Below are 21649 nucleotides of genomic sequence, written 5' to 3'. Positions count from 1 at the left end.
TCCCCTCCCCCCAATTACTTTTGCAAATCATCCTTACATGTTGGGGGCTACAGATGAAAACAACATGATGCACCTAGAGTGTCAGAAGAGCTCCGGAGAGGCAATGCACTAGGAAGGAATAAGTGAGACACAAAGAGCTGTGCAATGATTGCTAAGGCCTCGTCTACACTACTGGGGTAAGTCGACCCAAGTTATGCTACTACAGCTATGTGAATAACGTAACTGGAGTCGATGTAGCTTAGGTCAACTTACTGCGGTGTCCTCACTGTGCTGCATTGACGGAGACGTTCTCTTGTCGACTTACCTTACCTCTCTCGTTCTGGTGGAGTACCGGAGAACACTCTGCCCTCAATATAGCAGGTCTTCACTAGACCCGCTAAATTAACCCCTGCTAAATCAATCGCAGCAGTGTCAATCCCCAGTGGGTGCAGACATGGCCTAAGATAGCACAGCACAGATGTACACAGCTTTGTCAAGGGCAGGTGCTAGGACAGTATATGATAGGGCCACACACCAGTACCTTTTAGGGATGCCACCTGTCCATGTTTTCCCAGGATTGTACCTTATTGGAGGCAGCTGTCCTGTGAAATCTGTAAGGGAGCTCTGCACACACTGCCAGCGGTCCAGTTTTATGGGCTCAGGATCATCCTTGATGTCCCAGTTTTTTCTACTTCAGAGGCAGCAACCCTAGTTCCTCAGGCACCAGGATGGCACAGCATAGGGACACACAGCTGTTCTTGGATTGCAAGCATAGCTTAGGGCACCCAATGAGTAGTGGAGGGGGGAACACAACTGTATCCAGGACTCTAGCAAACAGCAGGATACTGCACTGGCACGGTTGCGCCTGGCTGCAAGGCTAGTGGGTAATGCACAGCTTGCCCAAAGTGAACACACACACACAACTTGATGAACACATCATGCCAAGAATTACAAAAAGGTAACTTTCTTTCTCAAGGTCCTACTAACAAGGCTCTCGGCGATATGTAAGGGTTAAAGCTTCTCAGCGAAAACAGCTTTTGAAGGGGAAATGCTGGCCCTAAAACCTTGACAGCATCCTAATGGCCCTCTCAATGAACTTGCTTGCAGAACAAAATGATCCTTCCCGTGAAACAGTGTATTTAGTAGATAATTACTCTCTCTTTCAGACTAGTCAGATCTGGTATTGACCCACACGTACTCTATGCTTCACTGTCACAGAATTCTAGTCTTAAGACAAGATGCATGAATGAAGCATCCATGTGCTAGATAACATTTTTAAAATGTCTCACAGCAGAATGACTTAAAGAGAGCAATCATTATTTAAATATCTGTACATTTCTGGCAGGGATATGCATGTTGGAAAATCTCTGAAACACAAAACGAGAATGTGTCCAAAGAACTAGGAACACTCCTGGGACCAACACTGTATTCTGATGGGGACTGAGTAGCCAGAAGTTGCAACCAAACCTCAAATCAATACATGACATCCTAGATCTCAGGGAGCATTAATGTATACCGCTACGGACCATTGACAGAATGAATTCACACAGTAGAACCACTTTTAAAAAACATCTCGCTCTCTCTTCAGCAAGAAATTTTGCCAGGCTTGACACATTTTTAATTATACAGGGTAAGACAATTAGATAAACTGCCAGAACCCAAGATATTAACATACGGTACCTTGTTGGGACTGTACAAGCAGCACAGGTCCCTCCCAAAATATTAGTGATGCCGGGGTCAGACTCATCTCAGCTAGCTGCTCCCCTCCTGCCTCCAGTTGCAGAGCTCTCACACTTGGTCTCACACAGACTGAGTGTTGAGCCCTTATTCATGATTTCAGGCTCCAGCCATGGAATGCAGCCATTGAAAACTCAGAACTATTTTTACCCTTAACCAGCCACAGCATTTCTGTCCTATAAAGACTTCTAAAGATAAAGCCTTACTCTAAGCACACACATACACACCCTCCTAACTAACTAGGATCTAGAGCTGCCTGCAGTGCTTAATTTGTGCCAGGGCTTGCCAGATATGAGCCCCGGCACCTCTCGGTTTGGCAGTTCATAGCCCCAGCACCTCTGGGCTTGCTGCATCAGTTATGAATGTAAAAATATTGCTTGAGCCCCGGCACCTCTTTCATTACAAATTAAGGACCGGCTGGCTTGGTATTTAATGTGGCTTTAAGCTGCACAGCTGCTATTAAAAAGAAAAAGCAGTTCACAACCTGACATTATTGACAGCCGTCAGAAGTCAAACATTTGAACTCAGTTGTAAAAATGAAAAATTCCTCAGCAGTGCTTCACTTCAGGAGGTAAGATTAACTTGGGCAGGGACCAGCCATATTGTCTGTCTTGTACAGCACCAAACACACTATCTGTATTTAACAGATATGTAACAACAACGTAGACTGACCTTCAGATTCTAGTCGCAGATAAAATCTCTCTCTCTTAGCTCTATTCTTACAAGAAAACCCAACCACGAGTCCTACACAAATCCTACAAAACTGACAGGGAATCTGAGTTTTCTTTGAATTCTTATCAAGGACATTGCTAAGAGTGTTGAACTGTCTCAAATTCATGATCAGTATCCAATCACAGTCAGACTATGTTACAAGAGCTAAATCATAAAGATTACACTGGCCATTATGTCAAAGTTCAAAGGAATAAACATTAGCAGCTGGCACACATTGGGTGGTTCTTCCTCCTAAGGATTCCAGCCATGTATTTAAGAGAAAATAAAATCTCTCTGAGGCAGAGGGAAATACAGAACAAAACAAAAAGAAAACAAATACCTTACTTACTGCATAACTTACTATCATCAAACCTGTGCACATGTACTTTAATAGAGGACAGCATATAAACAAACAGGACCATAAAAGGTTTTAAAAGAGAACTAGATAAATTCATGGGGGTTAAGGCCATTAATGGCTATTAGCCAGGATGGGTAAAGAATGGTGTCCCTAGCCTCTGTTTGTCAGAGGGTGGAGATAGATGGCAGGAGAGAGATCACTTGATCATTGCCTGTTAGGTTCACTCCTTCTGGGACACCTGGCATTGGCCACTGTCAGTAGACAGGATACTGGGCTGCATGGACTTTTGGTCTGACCCAGTATGGCCATTCTTATGTTCTTACGTTAACAATTGCATAACTGGACACATACAATGGGCCATATTCACTACTGGGAGCTCAATAAGTCAAACCCTTGGTTGGCTCAGATCCTTTTAGGCAGTGGCAAAGATCTGTAAGCATTTATGAGGAACACACAGAATGTGTAAAGGGAGATCCAAAATTTTAGGACAATTGTCAGTAAAGATCAAATATTATTAAAATCAGTATTATTTGTATTATGAAAGCTTCGTGAGACCTTAGTAAAGGGTCTAGACTCAACAGTGATGGACACCACTCACACAGATAAGAAGATGGTCCCTCCCCCACAGAGTTTCTAATCTTATGAGGAAAGACAGCAGGCGGATACAACAAACAGAAAGAGGGAAGCACAAGTTACTTAGGAGGCAATTATGATTAGCATTAATAAGCAGCTGTCACAAACTACCAGCTTCCAGAACAATTTTAGGTACCACAACCCTGATGGTGTCCCTTCAACAAGCAGCTGCAATGCGACCTATAATGCCCTGTAGTAATGACATACAATGCAATCCTGTGATACAATGATGTAGGCCTGATTCAACATATTCAAGGTGCAACAGTGCGACCTTTGTAAGAAACACAAAAAGGCAAAAGAATAATCCATTGGCTCATAGGGACACCTCTTTTGGCTTTTGAGCAGAGTCCCTCAGGCACCGGATGCAATGTTTCTGCAGCACAGAAGGTTGTGGCCCCTTTAAATAAGTCTGGTGCCAGAATTCTACCCCCTGCTGGTCGAGTGCATTTGGAATGTTGGTTAGGAAGCGAAGGGTTGGTGTGAGGGAGAGGAGAGCACGCTGTGCCTTGGGAGAAGGAGCATGTTGCAGTTAAGTTCTGTGCATGAGAACATGAAACATACCTTCAGAGGGCCCATTATCTGACACCAATGACCTCGCGCTTGGAAAGGGCACTAAATACATAAAGGAATGATGTGAGGTTGTAATGTCTTGAAGCTTGTGCCACTTTAACCTAGTGTTGTGGGAAATAAAGTGGAAGAAATGCTGTTACTGTAAATGTCTCTCTCCATGAGGGAGTATTCCTAGTAAGCACACTCTTGCTATTTGTACAATGAGCTGACTCTCCAGCAGGTCTCTCTAAATTGCAATGAGCCACCAGAAACTCAATGAGATGCAGAAATCCAAAGGAGAATAAGACTGGCTAAAAAAAGACTGTATGCAATCAGCATTACAGCGACTGCCACTTCTCTGTACTCCGAATTAGGAAGAAAAGGCTCCCGAGCATTCAAGCAATAATCACCTGCTGGTTCTGTTGATAGCACCAACAATGTCTCAAATTACTGACTTTCCACAATGAACAGAAAGGTTAAGGGAGGCACTGAAAAAAAATCTTACTTGTGCTCTGCGGCAACTTTTGGGGCTCAGTCACATTCTACTAAATAGACTGTAGCAAAGTTCAAGTAATAGGCTTATCTAATTTGATCACTATGGGCCCAATGCAAAGTCCACGAAATTTAATGGATTTTGAATCAGACCCCTGCTGTCTGTTTCACCGCTACCTTACTCCAGTTCTTCTTCCCTCAGTGTAACTCACTTTAAATCTATGCCATACAACTGGAGTAAGGCAGTGGTGAATTAGTCCCTAGATATTTAGGGATACCTAGGATGCCCAAGAACAGCAAGCATTTTTGTTTTAATTTGAGAAGTCTTTGAGACATTACACAATATGGCTAGATTAGTGGCTACAGTGTGCGTATACATGCTGTGATCACCAGAGAAGGAGATCTGTCATCCAAGAGATGCAGAGGAATTGGAGTAGAAACTTCCTTCCCCCTCGGAATGGGTAATAGTTTAATGAAAGGATAATATGCCTAATCTTTATAATGAGAAGTCCATGTTACCTGCAGCACCAAAATCCTGTAACAAAGATGCTTGGTTTCTGCAGTAGCGTAAGAGGCACAGAAAGATATCCTAAAATGGGGTTTATAACCAGATCTTCAGAGTCCCACTGATTTCATTGGTCATCCACATGGGCACAGAGGTCTATGCTAGCAGTTCCCAATACAGGATTGAGGCCTAACTTCTCATCCAAGACTGGGCATGTGACAAAGCTATACATCCAGACAGCCAAAATCAGCTGGGCAGGGAAGGTGTTAAGGGAAAGCAAGAAACAAACAAGGTACGTGAAAGACAGTTTGCACTGGAGAACATTTGTCCATCATGCTCTTCATGGTGAGAGATCAGGGATATGCCAGACTGGCTTTGGCTTTCTTGAGAATAGCTTATCTGTTACAGCTGTACAAAATCTGTTGACCTGTTTGTAAACTAAAGGTTAAAAAAATAATTACACAGAAGTTAAAAGCAAATCTCCTCCCCCCCCATAAATTTCATTCCTTACTGAAAGTACAGTAGCAGCATAGAAGTATTAAACAGTTATTATTCTGTTATTTACAGCCCAGTTGATCAAGAAATTGCCTGTGATGCAATCACTAGACAGCAATGGTTTAGAAATAATAATTACCAAAAAAAAAATTAAACACCCAAACCCACAGACAACTGTTTCTTCCCCAAGCTTTTAAGTCTCAAAATAAAGAGGAAGAAATCCACAGATGTCATGCAGTAAGAATAATTACAGTGACTAGAGGAGATTTTAATACATCAAACAAAGATGGGAGGGTGAACGGGCGAACTGACAAAAGCAATTAGTAATATCAGGTGCCTAATTTGAGACAACTAAAAGAGGGATCTGGATTTTAGAAAATAATGACAGCCTGCCTTCTGAAAATCAAGCCTTTTTAAGGCATCGTGAGTTGGGCACCCAAAAATAGTTAGTTGCTTTTGAAAAATTTTGGCCTACATTTTTATGTAGAAAGGGACAGATATCATGAAAAAACGTATCTTCCTTACATGTCATTGTATAATATCCCACTGTTCTGAGACCAACATAAAGAAACAGGTAGAGAATTTGAGACTGGTTTATTAAATTTTAGTTTTTAATGTTCAATAAAAATTTCAACCCACGACAACATAATGCAAATGCCAAAACCCAGAAAGTTTTTCTCCTGTTTTCCTTTATTGTTTAAGATACATGGCAAAGCTGTGGGCTCCAGCTACAAAGGAGAGGTTGAGGGAAAAGATTTGACAGCTGTCCTAGTTCCCACAACTTCCTAACAGTGCTCAGAGGACACAGCACAGCCATCTCTCACAGGAATTGAAAACAAAAGTGGAGAGGGGAAAAAAAAGCAAAGAGTACAGATTCCAAAACAGGAGCTTTATTCCACGCTTAGCCCCCAAGTTAACTGTTTTATAATCTCTCTGATTTTTGTCTGCACACAAATGTAAACACACACAAGTACTCATACACAGGCACTCATTTTCCCATGGGACAGGTAGACTCAAGATCCAGTGCCCGCAACTAGTTGTCAACAGTGCCCATCAAAAAGACACAAATATGAAGTGACAAACATATGAGAGAGAGAGAGAGAGAGAGAGAGAGAGAGAGAGAGAGAGCGAGCGCGAGCGCGCGCATGCTATAATGGGGCAGATTTTCAAACAGACTCTGGGATCCAGCTTCTGTATTGTGGGCATGATCTGTGCCCAGGAAGGTGCCACAATATTGATCTCAATTCTGCAAAGTGCTGAGTACCCTCTAGTCTCATTCACTTCTTAGAGGCTTTGACTATTTGGAATTAGCCATGGTTCAGCAGTCAGTGGCCAGGAACTGGTGTAGCTTGCACTTATGCAGACCTATGGTGTAGAAAAGGAAAGCCACAGTTTGCACTAGTTGAACTTCAGTTTCAAAAAAAGAGTGAGGGCAACCAGTGCAAATTGGGCCTTTTCTAGCCTATGCTCATGGCTTGCATTGAAGCAGGTACAATGGGTGCTGGCCACCAATTGTTGAATCCCAAGGACAGATAAAACATACAGCACTTCTCAGGAGATAATTACATTCTTTGCAAGATCAGGCTCATTGGTAATTAGTAGTGTTCTCTAATTTGTAACTACAAACCACTAGAGGTTTAACCATTGATAACTATTCTCATAACATTATGGGCACAAATTGTTGTGTGCACCAAAATGTTGTCCATTAATGAAAATCTGGGGCAATGTGTGTGTGGAGTTGTCGCATATGAATATTTTTGTTTGGCTGAAAACGTCTGTAAAATTCCATGAAAAACAAAAACCTGGAAATCCTAGCATTAACGTCAAATCTGAGAAATCAACCTCTGGAAATCCCAGAAGCTTAGTTCAACACTCAACTCTAACACTGCTCCTGATGGGTTTGCCTTCAGTTCTGGTCTGTTTGCATCTGTGCCACCCCCTGTAGGCAAGAAGGGGTTAAAGAGCAGCTTTGGACTCAGGCAGCTCTGCCCCACCACAACTGTGAGGCATGCCAATCTTGGTGGAGGAGCCTTAAAGAAGTTGCTCAGTTCAAAAGGCCCAAGATAGACCTCTCACACTCAGCTCCCACAGATGAAAACTGTAACAAGCCAAGCTACCTTAAGCTAACTGTGAATATAGAATGGTAGGATCGATGACTGGAGGATCTGGGTAGGGCAGAGAAACTGGAGTTGCTCCTTATTTCTATTAATTTCCCTTCTTTTCCTTTATTACCTTGTGGACTCTGACTAGGGGCTGGGCCCCAGGATAGAGTCCTGCTGAAAACATGAGCCTCCTGAGGAGAAGGTGGACCCATTGTAGTTAAGTCACCCAGAGAAGGAGCAAGATCTCTAGTCAGACCCACCACAAGGGTCCCTGGGCTGAAACCCAGGGTAGAGGGAGGGACTGATTCCCTTACAGCCACACTGGCAGGACTAGCCAGAAGACTCCAGATACAAGGGGCCAGAAAGACTATTGGACCTGGGACTATTGGGTGAAAACCCTGGCGTGATGCTGCCAAGTCAGACACTAGCTCTTGTCCACGCTGCAGCCATTAGCTAAGAACTGACAGCCTTGCAGCTGGAGACCAGTTCAGGTCACCTTTATGTTAGTTTTGCTCAAAACAGATATTAGTCTTATAAGGATGTATTTCAAATTTAGACTCTATGAAATGCTTGTAAGTTGCTGCATGTATTAATCTCACTTGTAATGTCTGTATTCCGTGCTAGAAGGAAATAGGAAAGTTCAGCTTTATAATTTTGAAAATGTTTGTTCTGAAGTTGTGAACTCAGGCATGGGAATCACCCCCCCCCCCCACACACACACACGTCCAGTAGGGCTATCAAAATCAGATGGGCCATCAAGGGTAATCAAAATACGAAGGATTGGTTAATGGCCCTATTGCACCAGGGAAATGCTATGTGTAAGGACGATCATACTGTAGACTGAATGAAGGAAATAAAAGGAAGCCACAGGAAAATTTTCAATCTTTTTGGCTGTTTGAATTCTAAAGGGCCACAGCCTCTAAACTGAAGCCAGAGATCCCCAGCGGCTGACTCCTGGGTCTGCACTGAAAGACACTTTGAATTGACAGATCACTACAACTCTGCCGCTCTTGGGATTTAGATGGTCACTCATTTGCATGTATATGTTTGCTTGATTTAACCTATAAATAGCTCTTATTTTTTCCTAGTTAATAAATCTTTAAGTTAGTTTATTACAGGATTGGCCACAGGTACTGCCTTTGGTGTGAGATCTAAGATATAAATTTATCTGTGGTAAGCGACTGGTGTCTTGGGACTGGAAGCAACCTGAATATTTTGTGGTTTTTGGTATAAATGACCATTTATCACTAAGTTCAGCTTGCCTAAGTGGCAAGATAGACTGGAGAGCCTCAGGGGACTGTCTGTGACTCCACAGTAAGACTCTTATAGTGATCCAGGAGTTCACATTTGTTAACGGCTTGGTGAAATCCAATTATAGAATATACCACTAGTTTGAGGTGTCTGCCCTGTTTTTGACAGTCTGCCATGAGGAAAGCACTCATGGTCATGAGCCACTCCAGACAGTATGATGCCTGCAGACCAAAGGTGGGCCTGGCTGGTGGGCCAAGCCAAAGGAAATGACCAGCAGACCTGGTCAGCTGAACTGTAGAGCAGTGGTTCTCAACCACGGGTACATCAACTCATCTAGATATTTGCCTAGTTTTGTAATAGGCTAATAAAAAGCACTAGCAAAGTCAGTACAAACTAAAATTTCATAGACAATGATTTGTTTATACTGTTCTATATACTGTACTCTGAAATGTAAGTACAATATTTATATTCAAATTGATTTATTTTATAATCATATGGTAAAGATAAAAAAGTCAGCAATTTTTCAGTAGTGGTGTGCTGTGACACTTTTGTATTTTTATGTCTGATTTTATAAGTCTTTAAATGAAGTGAAACTTGGGGGTTCACAAGACAAATCAGACTCTTGAAAGGGGGTACAGTAGTCTGGAAAGGCTGAGAGACACTGCTGTAGAGGACAAAGCCCTACAATACCACACCTAACCACAAGGAGGGGCACCAATTGATGAGTCCCTTTGTCACAGTATCATTACATATTTGTCAAAAAATGCAACATCCAATGAAAATTGGAATTTCTTAAACAAACTCTAATTTCTCTCTAAGCCCCATGTTCTTACCCAATCTGTTCCTGTCTCTCTCCTCTTCATCCCTTCTTTCTCAAACTACTCTCTTCCCTCCACCCCCATTCTTATTGTAAGTCTCTTGCATACAGAATTCATTCTTCTCTCTGCTCTGATTTGCTAATGTCATATTCAGTAAGGAAGATCTATTGGACTATCTGTTGGACACAGTGTCATCTGTGTGGGAAGAGGAAGTAGTATATCTGGGTTCCATACAGCGGCTCTTGCTCCCAAGTAGCTAATGCTGGTGCCTCTAGGTCAGCTCCAGGCCTGCATGAGGGCAGCTCACCAGAACAGGAAGGAGGACAGGAAGGGAGAACAGTGCCCACAAATAATTTGGCACTACAGGTAGCTGCCCACACTACCAAATGCCAGCCCTGTTCAAAATTTCTGGGTGTAGTTAAGCCTCCTAATTTACTCACTCATTATACCCATGCCATATCCATTGTAATGTCACTTGCGGAACTGAAGAATGGCACCTGGACCCCAAAATCGTTTGTTTCTTCTGGGTCCTCCACCGGCAGCCTGCGGCCAGCGGTATGTCATGTTGCCTGCTTCTTAATTACTCCTTGTTCTTGTCAGGGTCCTCTGAGAGGCCCAAAATCTCAAGGATCCTTCCTTAATCCTCCCACGGAGAATCTCCAAGTCAAAGTCACAGAGTACTCCATTTCAGGCAGCACCTTGATTGCTAGTATGAAATGGAAATTCATATACATCTGTATTCATGGGGTTAAAATGGCAGCAACTTCCACCAAAAACATATGTATAAAGAAACCATAGTTATTGAGAGAAATAAGTCTTCTGTATTCCTATGTTATTGTAAAAGTTCCCAGTCACAGCCCTTAGTAGATAAATGTGTAGGAACAGGAGGATTGTACACATCATCTACCAGACTGATGTATAATATACGGAGATATACCTATCTCATAGAACTGGAGGAGACCCCAAAAGGTCATCAAGTCCAGCCCCCTGCCTTCACTAGCAGGACCAAATACTGATTTTTGCCCCAGATCCCTAAGTGGCCCCCTCAAGGGCTGAGCTCACAACCCTGGACTTAGCAGGCCAATGCTCAAACCACTGAGCTATCCCTCCCCCCACATAGCTGTTCAGTGTTTTAACTTTACTAAATGGAATTGCAATGCACACAGCACCACAACAAGATAAATTACCCTGACTTCCCCAGCTTTTTTAATTACATTTTGAGCAATGTATAAAAACAAAGCCACACGGCTTGTGTGAAAGAGCACTGGCATGTCTGCCTTATTACAAGGTTTACTTTTAAGACCATTCCCCTGGATAAGATATTTTTCAACACCCTTCCACCTCCAGGTCCCTACAGAAAAGAGAGAGAAACGGTTTTGTGTTTGAGAATCAGTCATCAGTTAGACATATACCAATAAAATATGGCAGCTTACGGCTGATAGTTCTCTCATGCATGTGCATCTGCCCACTGCCCCCTCATCTGTCAAACTCCAGCTGTCTCCAACACAATGGATTTAGGAGGGGGGCGTTCAAAAGTACCTAAGCAACTTAAATATCTAAATCATATTGATTTGGGAGCTTTAGAAAATCCCACTGTGAATGGTTGGTGAAATAAATACCCACCTGATTGTCCTGTCTGGATGCACTCTGATCTCCTCTGGAAAAGGCATTTACAAGGCTTCACTAAACAGTGTGAGCTGTAATCTGCACAGAGGACCCAGGATTCAGCAAGGTGCCTAAGTATGTGCCTAACTTTAAACATGTGAGTAGGTCCACTTTAAGCATATGTTTAGTACCTTACTGAATAAGGGCCGGAGATGGAGGCCTTTCTATTCATGTCTTACATAGCTAGTGAATGCTAGTCTTCATTTTTCCCTAAAAATAAAACAAGGAGTTCCCAAAGAGACAATGGAGGATATTTCATGCTACCGTGACTGACTGCTAATGGAGATTCTTCTCTAGAACCAGTGGCAGAGCATCTTCTCTGACAGTAGGAAGGAGTTAAACACAGACGATATCAGGGATTATTTGAGGCCCTATATATCTAGAGCACCATGTATCCTCAGCAACACACTGAGTTCTATATTCAGGTCACATAGATCATAAAGCCACAATGGCATCAGTACAGCTCTTAGTCCAAAGCTGAACAGTTCCCCACCCAGTCAGCTTTGTAAACACTGGAACACGGAAGCTGAAAAGGGAAACAATAGTCTTCTAGGCCAGTAAGAAGCAATGAGAATTTGCACAACTCTTATCTGACCCTCCAGTTCTCAAGCACATAAGGGACTAGTCAAAGCGTGACAAGGAACTTACATCTGCTTTGTTAGTTGGGTGAGATGGAAGGAGTAAAGTCCACAATTAATGAAAGCTTGTGGTATTCAATAATAACGTTTCTGCTAGTAAACCAAAGCACAACCTTCCAGCAGTGTGTACCCTAGATGAATCACCTTAGACTTTTGTCATTCAGAATAAAAAAAAGTTCTGTACATTTCCTCAAATTATATTCTTCCATTGTTTTCATAAGGGTTGGTATATATTCATAAGTGGTGGAACTAAGGTCCTGGGGGTGCAGCAGCACCCCTGGGCTTCAAGTGGTTTCCATCATGTACAAGGGTTACGATTTTGTTCAATGTCTTTCAGCACCCTCACAATAAAAATTGTTCCAGCGCCACTATATGTATTTTAACAGCCCTTAGGTTGATTGTAATCTCTTAAAGAGGCAGACTAGCATTTGGCCTTTCTTCGTCATTTGGGATTATCCCATGTGTGACTCATTCCTTGTAAATGCTGTATTATTTTTAATACCAATAATTTGCATGAATGCTACCATAAATTCAGAGAGCCAGATGACCAGCAGATGTAAATTAGCATAGCTCCATTCACTTCAATAAAATTACACCACTTTACACCTGCTGAGGAACTGGTTCATATATTTTTAAGGATGGAGGGACCATTATGATAATCTAGTCTGACATCTTGTACAGCAATGTCCAAAGAACCTTACCTTGTAATTCCTGCATGTGCATGGATGAATGAAAACTTTCTTCTCTATTGCTGTCACTTTTAAAGCCTCCCAGTCAAGGTTTTACATTAACCTTTTACAACATTCCGATCCCGTACATCACATAAACCCAATGTATTGGAAAACTGTAAAGTCACAATTATTCTGGTTAACATTATATACTTGACAGCTCCATTTTCATTACATTTTTGGCAACACAGAAAGCTTTTTACTCCCCATTTAACAGCCATTTTTCTAGAGGCCACCATTACTATTAATATTACAGCATCAATGGTTCTGGACGCATTTTAATCAGAGCTGGTCTCCTGACACTCCTCCAGAGAGGCAGGAGAATCACCTGTGTGCCACCAGTTTGTTAGCACACCATTTTATATATGGGAGGAATAGGAGATAAATGGGACACCCAAATGCGCCCATAAATGCAGCTCAAGCCTAAGACTTCCTACTGTTAGAGACACATGGTGGGTGAGGTAATAGCTTTTATTGGACCAAATTCTGTTGGTGAGAGAGACAAGATTTTGAGCTACACAGAGCTCTTCTTCGGGTCAGGAAAAGGTACTCAGAGTGTTACAGCTAAATACAAGATCAAACAGATCGCATATACCTCAACCACCGTTTCTTTCTAATATTCTGGGACTGACACAGCTACAACACCACTGCATACTTCCTATGGTTGCCATTATTTCATAGCTTCTATCTCTAGAGAAGTGGGTATGACACTCCTGGGTGCAATTCAGACCAGTGAGAGGCTGTATCACCCCTGCCCTGCAAACTTGTGTGCCTCACAATGCTTTGCTGCTGTAGCTCCCACCTAGCCACTCACAGACAGTCTAATAGCATACTGGTCACACCCTGAGTGTCTGTGTTTAGCTGCTGCATGAAGACGCACAGACACACTCTGGCTTCCACCAGCCACCATTACCACTTGCAGGGTGACCCGAACACACTCCCAGACCCAGATTTTCCATCAAAAGGTATGTTCTGCAGTGTCCAGCCCTCTTCTGGACAGTCCAGATACAGTAGGTTTATTGCCCCTCTAAGGGGATCAATATACAACTCCTTAAATGGAGTTGCCCACACAGTTCACAACACTGGATTGGTTTTGATTAAAGAATAAAATAAGTTTATTTAACAACAAGGAGATAGGTTTTAAGTGAGCACAAGTATAAGGCATTAAAGTCAGAAATGGTAGCAAAAGAAATAAAGATAAAACGCTTCCTAGTACTAAAACTTAAACAAACTAGACTTGGTTCAAGGTGAACTCCTTTACCACATGTTCCCAGTAACACTGCTGACCAAACTCTCAGGCCAAGATGTGCTCCCAAATCCAACCGCTGTCTCTTTTTGTCTTTTCTTTGGTGAAAGAGAGATAGATGGATAGGAAGAGGTAAATTGAAGTGTTTTGCCCTTCACTTTTATCATTCATTCACCCTTTCAAATGCATTTTCCTGAGGATTACCCCTAAGTAAAGTTCATTTCCCCTGTGAGGCCGGACACAAGGAATCCACTGGTGAAAGAGGTTCCATGCTGTTGTCTGCTAACATGCAGATCTGTTTGTTTCTACCCGTTTCTTGTTGAAGAATAGCCATTTGATAGGTGATTGTCCATCAACTTCAATGACACCTGGCTTGAGGGATCAGCTTGTCCTTTGTCTATGAGTAACTGGTTTACCCAGACTTGTCTTGTAAACACATTTCAGACCTAAATTTAGCTTATGTTTATAACTTTACATATAATGTTGCCACACACATTTCACTGTGACATTACTGACCGATGAGTTATTAGTTTTCAAATGATACCTCACAAGGCATATTTTTTACAAAGATAATAACAATAGTGTGTAGGATGTGAATACAGGGATGCATTCAGTCACAGTGGATAAACTGAAAGGTGGAAAATAGAGCAACTTTCGATTTAGGCAACAGACCCTTTTGCATTAGTGACTAACCTTGACAGAGTCCCTACAGGGTCCCTACTAAAGAGAACCTTGAAATGATATTGCAGTCTTGTGCTATAGAACTTACTGACAGCAGACACTCAGCTTCTGATAACCTATAGCAAATGCTTCAGTGAATTCCTACCTGAACTGGAAACACAAACTGTTGTATTGGGAGCCTAGGCTTGAGGAGAGGCTTTGAGCTTTTGCACATGGGGTTTGTGGAAGAAGTTAATGCAAGAGCTGATGCTTCTAGTCTCCCAACGCAAGTGTCTTAAATCATGGTAAGTGGACAACATCTCCGATGTGAAGTGAGTGAGAAGGTATTAAGTAACCAAAAAGGAAAAGTACCCAAGGAAAGATATAGGAAAGTTACTCAGTACAGTTGGAGACATTCTCTCTCTGTCTTAGCCAGAAATCATTCAGTTTTATATTTGAAGTAAGATCATCATAATTTTGTTCTAACTTGCCTCAGTTTGTTCCATAGCTCCCTTTCTTATGCTCCTCCTATAGTTCCATATAGCAGCTTAATAGCAACACTACACTTATTGCTTTAATGCTAGTCAATAGTGTTCTGGTACCTGCAGTATTGTTAAACCTCAACAGTGTGTGCATTTGTTGAGGTTATTGATTTTCATGGGTCTCTCCCAATATAATGTACAAATGTACAAATAGTACAGTCTGTTTCTCCTGTCATGTATGTTGGCAATGTGACAGCTTTGTGTTCCTGTAATGAGGATAGCTCAACCACTGCATCTTTTGCAGACTGCTATTCATTGGACAGTCACGCCTAGTGCACAGATTTCTTTTTAACAGTTATGAATTCCTGATGAATTTAAACAATCCACTTATGCTCTGGTAAGGGACTAGATTCCATGGTACTTACAGTTCCTAGTATGTGGGAGAAGCACACTTTCAGATGCTATGTTACCCCTTTAAATGCCTTACAAGGCAGCCTTTACATCACACTGGTCTACCACAGTATACACAGTGCATTACCTCAGACCAGTATTGAGGAGAAAAGCAGTTCTAAAAACAAGACAGAAACTAGAGAGAATACTCCACCAATGAATAGAGAAGAAACTCACTTTCACTTCTGTTGCTTGTTTAGGTCTTAGGATGTTTCCCAGGAAAACCTGGTGGGGAGAGGAAGAGAGAAAAAAAAAAAACATTATCCAAAATCTGAAGTTAAAACACCAGAAAGCTGTGAGAGCGCAGAAATCATATATATGCCAGATAAGAAAAGCGTACCCAGGAAGTAACTGCAAACTCCACAGATGTAAAAAAAATATCACTTCAAGACTATTTAACCCATATAGGCCCAGATACTACAAATGAATACATGTGTTTAACTTTATTTACAAGGTCAATGGGACTTGAGCATATTGTGACAGTTGGGGACTATATCTGAGTGTGCTATATTTCAGCCTCCATTTTGAAGGCAATCATGATTATGTCCTTCACTGTATACAGGGCCGGCTCCAGGCCCCAGCGTGCCAAGTGCGCGCTTGGGGCGGCACGCTGCAGGGGGTGTTCTGCCGGTTGCCCAGAGGGTGGCAGGCGGCTCCGGTGGACCTCCCGCAGGCGTGCCTTCAGAGGGTCCGCTGGTCCCGCGGCTCCAATGGACCTCCTGCAGGCGTACCTGCAGATGCTCCACCGGAGCCGCGGGACCAGCGGACCCTCCACAGGGATGCCTGCGGGAGGTCCACTAGAGCCGCACGGGACCAGCGAGTGGCAAAGCGCCCCCCACGGCGTGCCGCCGTGCTTGGGACGGCCAAATGGCTAGAGCTGGCCCTGACTGTATACCATAACTGCCATGTTGAATTGCATCAGCACTCTTGTTTTAGGGAGCCTGGGGCCTACGTATCGGACCCTGAAGTAGAGAGAGTCATCAAAAGGCCATCAGCCCATTGAACAGCCTTCCCTGTTGGGACAACAGGGGTTGGTCTACAGGTAGAGAGACTGATTTTCAGTGACACACTGCCAACAATCCTTTTCTCATGGGCTGGATCATGGAAAATCCCGGCACAAGAAGAGAAGCAGGAAAAGGCACAACAGACTGCTTTTAAAAAGACCCGCTCTTCAGCAAGGGAGACACCCCATCACCAACATGAACTATCCTGGGAATCAATGACTCTGGAAAAGACTTGGAGCGTCGTAGATAATCAATAGAAAATGATGTCTCAGTGCAGTGCTGGGGCCAAAAGGGCTAAAGCAATCTTTGGATGTATAAACAGGGGAATGTCAGATAGCAGCAAGAATGATATTGACTCTGTATCTGGCACTGGTGTACCTGCTACTGGAATTCTGTGTCCAGTTCTGGTGTTCACAACTCAAGAAAGATGTTGGAAAATTGGAGAGGGTTCAGGAAAAAGCCCAGAGACTGAAAATAAGGCACACATTTTTAACAGAGAGGGCAATTAACCGATAGACCAACTTGCCAAGTCTGTGGTAGATTCCCTATCACTGGCAATCTTAAAATCGAGGACTGGATGTTTTTCTAAAACAGATGCTCTACTTCAAACAGGAGTTAATTCAGGGAAGTTATATGACCTGTGTTGTATAGGAAGTCAGACTGGATGATAACAATGGTCCCTCTTGGCCTTATGCTCTATGGATCACCAAAACCAGAAGACTGAGCAGGAGGGGGAACCTGAGCCTCCTAAAATATACTGACTAAACCCCAAAAGGCCATCTGGGGTGTTGTGGACATTGCATGAGGAACCTGCATTGAGATGTTCATTCCATAGATCTGTGAACCTCTCTTGCTCTGTATGAGTTAAGTGTGTGTTTTTAAGGAATACCAAGCAAAGCCTGCGCTTCCTTGCTTTACATGGTGGTCCCTGATGGACGCAACTGGAGAAACTAGAGGCACTGTGGCAGGTCACTTTCCCACTGATAGAGAAAATAGTGTCTTACAGGCAGGGTATTTTCTAGTGTAATTAATTTGCAGAGATCTTTCAAAACTGCCTAGGAGATTCAGGCACTCAATTCATATCAATGTCCAAATCCCCTAGGCAGCTTTCAGAATCCCACCCAAAACATACACATATCCGGTTTATCTTAAACAGAGGTCAAAACGGCACATAGGCTATTCCCTCAGTTAAGATACCACCATCCTGCTACCAAAAAACAGCTCTCTTGGTTGCCAGACAGTATAGAACATCCTGCCGTCTTTTAATCAGTAGCCACTTTAGAACACACTGTCCCCTTCTGCTGCCCAGGCCACTGGGTGATCTGCTGGTCCAAAGTGCATGTATTACAAGAACATCTCTGTCCAAATATTATTATTATTAATGCTAGAACTGCAAACAGCCTACCATTACCTGCCTGTGCGATATATTTAGCAATGCTAAATCAGTGGTCTTGGAAGGGGAAAGGATTTTTTGTCAAATACAGTAGAAACCAATACAATAAATTACTTTTTCCATGAGATGGCCTCAGGGAAAAGATCAAATATAACTTAGGAGTAATATAGCAGGGTGTCATGCTGCCCCGTGAATGAAGAGGTCACCCAGAATTGACTGTGCCGCCACCAGAAAATTGATAACTCTGAGCCTTCTTCATTCATCGCCCTCAATCCATTCATTTTCACATCCACACCATAAAGAAAGAACTCAAATCCACCTGTTTGCTAGTGTAAAAATAACTGTATTGATTAAATATTAATTGGACATTCACTACTTTTCATAGTTTTTCATTATTCTGTTTTTATTCTTTTATTATTTTCAAATACTTGAGAGCAAAAGACATTTCCTTACCAGCTTTGACCTTTTATATTTGGCAAAGAATCTTTTTTCTTATAGCAGATATTTTCCATTACCTACATTGTCTTTAAACTGTTGCTGCCTAAACAGAGGACACGGTTTTATTCTTAATTTCTTGGAAACTATAGTGAGTTTTAAAAATCAACAGTAACAAAATACATTTAAAAATTGAGATTTTCCCCCCCCCCCATCAGATTCTACCCCCTGGGGCAGAGGAAAGGGCAACTTTTGGACTTGTGCTACTTGACAGACTTGAAAGTGTCACTTTAGAGAACACCAAGGAGTGTGATTTGTGTGCAGAGTTAGCACACTGCCCTTTTATCTCTAGCAGCCTGGATTCAAAGTACTGTCTTTGGTCACAAGGGAAAGTTCACTTAGTGAAGCTAGTAAACATTTCCACATATCACAAAATGCCATTATACAGCTCGGTACAATTGACAGCTTCTGCTTGGGACTGAAATAACAGGGGATGTAGCATGCTAGCACTAAGCACTGTGTTTAAGGAACTAAATTGGGTTTAATTCTTGGCCTGGCACAGACTTCCCCACTGATCTTGGACAAGTCACTTTGATTCTCTGTCCTTGTCTAGGACTGGGAAGATATTAACTAATATTTGTTAACATCCCAGTGTAGACAAGGCAGCGTGCTTTTAATGTATGTTAAGCTGTTAAAAGAAGCGTCACTCAGTTCCACATGCTAAAATAGAGATAACAAGATTTCCCAACCATACAGGTATTATGATGATTCATTCATTGATGTTTGCATGGTACTGCAGAGACGGAGTTCCTAGACAGATAGGTACACACACAGTCTGGAGCACCATTGTTATCACTAGCCAATTATACCAGTTCTGTTTCCATGAGTATTAAAATTCACTCATAAAAATGAGAGAAATAAAGGACTGCATGAAATAACTCCCAGTACACAATTAGCCAAACAACACAGGGCATTCCAAATCACATGCTAAAATCAGTTCTGCCACATCCAAACAGGATGCAACAAGTTTGCCAACTAGGGTGACCAGACAGCAAATGTGAAAAATTGGGATGGTTGGACGGGTTGGGGGTAATTGGAGTCTATATAAGAAAAAGACCCAAAAATCAGGACTGTCTCTATAAAATTGGGACATCTGGTCACCCTATTACCAACTGAGTACTGGGAAAGCCTTCTCTTCAGATAAGATGATTTAGCTTTCAGGCATTTCTATAATTGCAAATCTCTCTTGACAGCCGTAAATTCATCTTGAAGAGAGTGATGGCAATCAAGTAAATATATTGTCATATTGCAGAATTTCTCTCTCTCTCTCTCACACACACACACACACACACACACACACACACACACACACACACACACACACACACACACTTAAAGACATCACCTTAACTTGTCTGTGCCTCATGGCCCAAGCTGTCAGGAGAAACATGGAAGTGTTGCAAACTTTTAGGTAACAAGCTTTCAACTGAGAAACTCAATTGAACGTTAACCCAAAGGAACATTTCACAGCCTCTCTCTCACACAGAAGTCAGTTTAAAAATAGAGACTACTGACCTAAAATACCATTTATACGGCCAATCATTTCCCCTATGCCTTTATTATTTTTCATGTAATTTCTGTGTGAATAAAAGCTTTTCTTATTCAAGAAAGGAAAGATGGTTTGGTGTTAAGGCACAGGACTGGGATGGGACTCAGGCAATCTTAGTTCAATTCCTGGCTCCAGCACAGGCTGTGTGTGTCCGCTTGAGCAAGCCACTTGCCTCATCTTTCTTTGCCTCACTTCCTCACCTGTAAAATGAAGATAATAGCACTTCCTTTATCACACCTTCATTTGTCAGTGTAGAGACTAGCTCTTACTAGATCCATGTATAGCACTTCGCAGAATATGGTCCTGATCTTGACTGGGGCCTCTAGAAGCAACTGTAATTGAAATAACAACAAACACCCATTGTCTCTTCCCTGTGTATCTTTTAGTAAGACTCTCAGAACTGCATCTGTGATAGCATGGAGCTATTGTTATTCAAATTCACCATTTTGACCTAATTGCAAATTCAACATTAGACACTATTTAATAATCGAATAGGAGAAAATGGTTAGGAAAGGGCAAGTCCTTGTTTAAAAACACTTATCCATAATATAATATCCCCAAACCTGCCAGGAATAAATTACATTTCCATTGAAATGTTCTTCCATTGCTGCAATAATTTTGACTTACTAAAAAAAAAGATTGCCAATGGCTTACAGAGGTGTAGTAAGATCTCATCTTTGGATTTAGAATTCAAAACCCAATATACCTCCAAACATTTGCAAACAATATTGAGCAAGGACAAAACGCTAGGTACTATAACCATCATCTATGAGCTCTTTACAGGTTGGTGGTAGAGAATAAAAAATGAGAGTAGGTAGGAAGCTACCTCTGATGTCACAATTCCACCAGTCCATGAATTTGTAGTGAGTAGGACCCATTCTTCAGTCATTATAAATACAGCAACAACATTCTGAGGACAAAGTGAACGGAAAACAGATTAAGTCTGATACTTCTGAAAAATTCCCCTTGTTTCCAGCTCATCAGTGAAGAAAGCACCTTCCAAGATGTGGAAGCTGCAGTTGCATTGATGTGCCCAAAAGATGCGTTTACAGGCTACTTTACATTACAAATCTGCATTTAAAAAGTATTTGCATAGTTATTTATTAAATATTGCTATTTAGTAGATGTATTGTGATGGTGTCTAGCAGGCCCAATCCAGGCCCCACTCTTGCTTGGACAAGTAATAAAAAAGAATGGATGGGATTATTATAGTCACTGCTTACTTGCATTGCCTATCCCCTACATTTTCTTATCAAGTATTGGGACCATATTGTGTCAGGTGCTCTACACGCAAACCAGTATAATAAGAAACAGTTCCTGCCCCACAGAGTTTATGGTCAAGAGGCAGATACTGTTACCAGATTTGCCCATCACTTTGCAGTACACTCATTAGGGTTGCTCTTTGGGGAGAGGAGTTCTGTAATTCTATCAACATACTGCTTACTTCACTTGTGTTCTCATATGGAGCCCTTCTTCTCCCTTCTGCAAGTTCCCTCCGAATGGAGCTACCCTGCAGGACCTAGGTTCCCCAGGGCTGGGTTCTTCCAGCCCCAGAATTAGACGAACACATGCACACATTAACAGAGCACATCTTAGAGGACCAGGTTAATCAACACTCCCAAGCTCACAATGCAATTAGGCAGCTTCAGTATTTTGGATACCAGTAAAGGATTTATTACTAGAATTAGTCTGATAACTACTTAGCTAGG

General features: G+C 42.1%; 1 protein-coding gene across 7 annotated transcripts in view; it reads right to left on the bottom strand.

Moving 5' to 3' along the window:
- TSPAN4 (tetraspanin 4) overlaps positions 1-21649 on the bottom strand; it is a 689771-nt gene that overhangs the window by 371302 nt on the left and 296820 nt on the right. For 4 of the 7 annotated variants that reach the window (XM_050952936.1, XM_050952935.1, XM_050952937.1 and 1 more), the window contains 2 exons: positions 15677-15724; positions 12635-12777 (listed from right to left, as the gene is read on the bottom strand). The exons of 1 other annotated variant lie outside the window; for it this stretch is intronic. In XM_050952936.1, the coding sequence (XP_050808893.1) occupies positions 12635-12656 (22 nt within the window). In that variant the 5' untranslated portion in view covers positions 12657-12777; positions 15677-15724. The remainder of the gene's footprint in view (positions 1-12634; positions 12778-15676; positions 15725-21649) is intronic. 2 more of the 7 variants (XM_050952940.1, XM_050952941.1) reach the window with 1 other exon arrangement.

The sequence above is a fragment of the Gopherus flavomarginatus genome, chromosome 5 (genome assembly GCF_025201925.1).
Source record: "Gopherus flavomarginatus isolate rGopFla2 chromosome 5, rGopFla2.mat.asm, whole genome shotgun sequence".
NCBI lineage: Eukaryota > Metazoa > Chordata > Testudines > Testudinidae > Gopherus > Gopherus flavomarginatus.
Note: the sequence above shows the minus strand (reverse complement) of the source record. Positions and strands in the feature narration are given on the sequence as shown.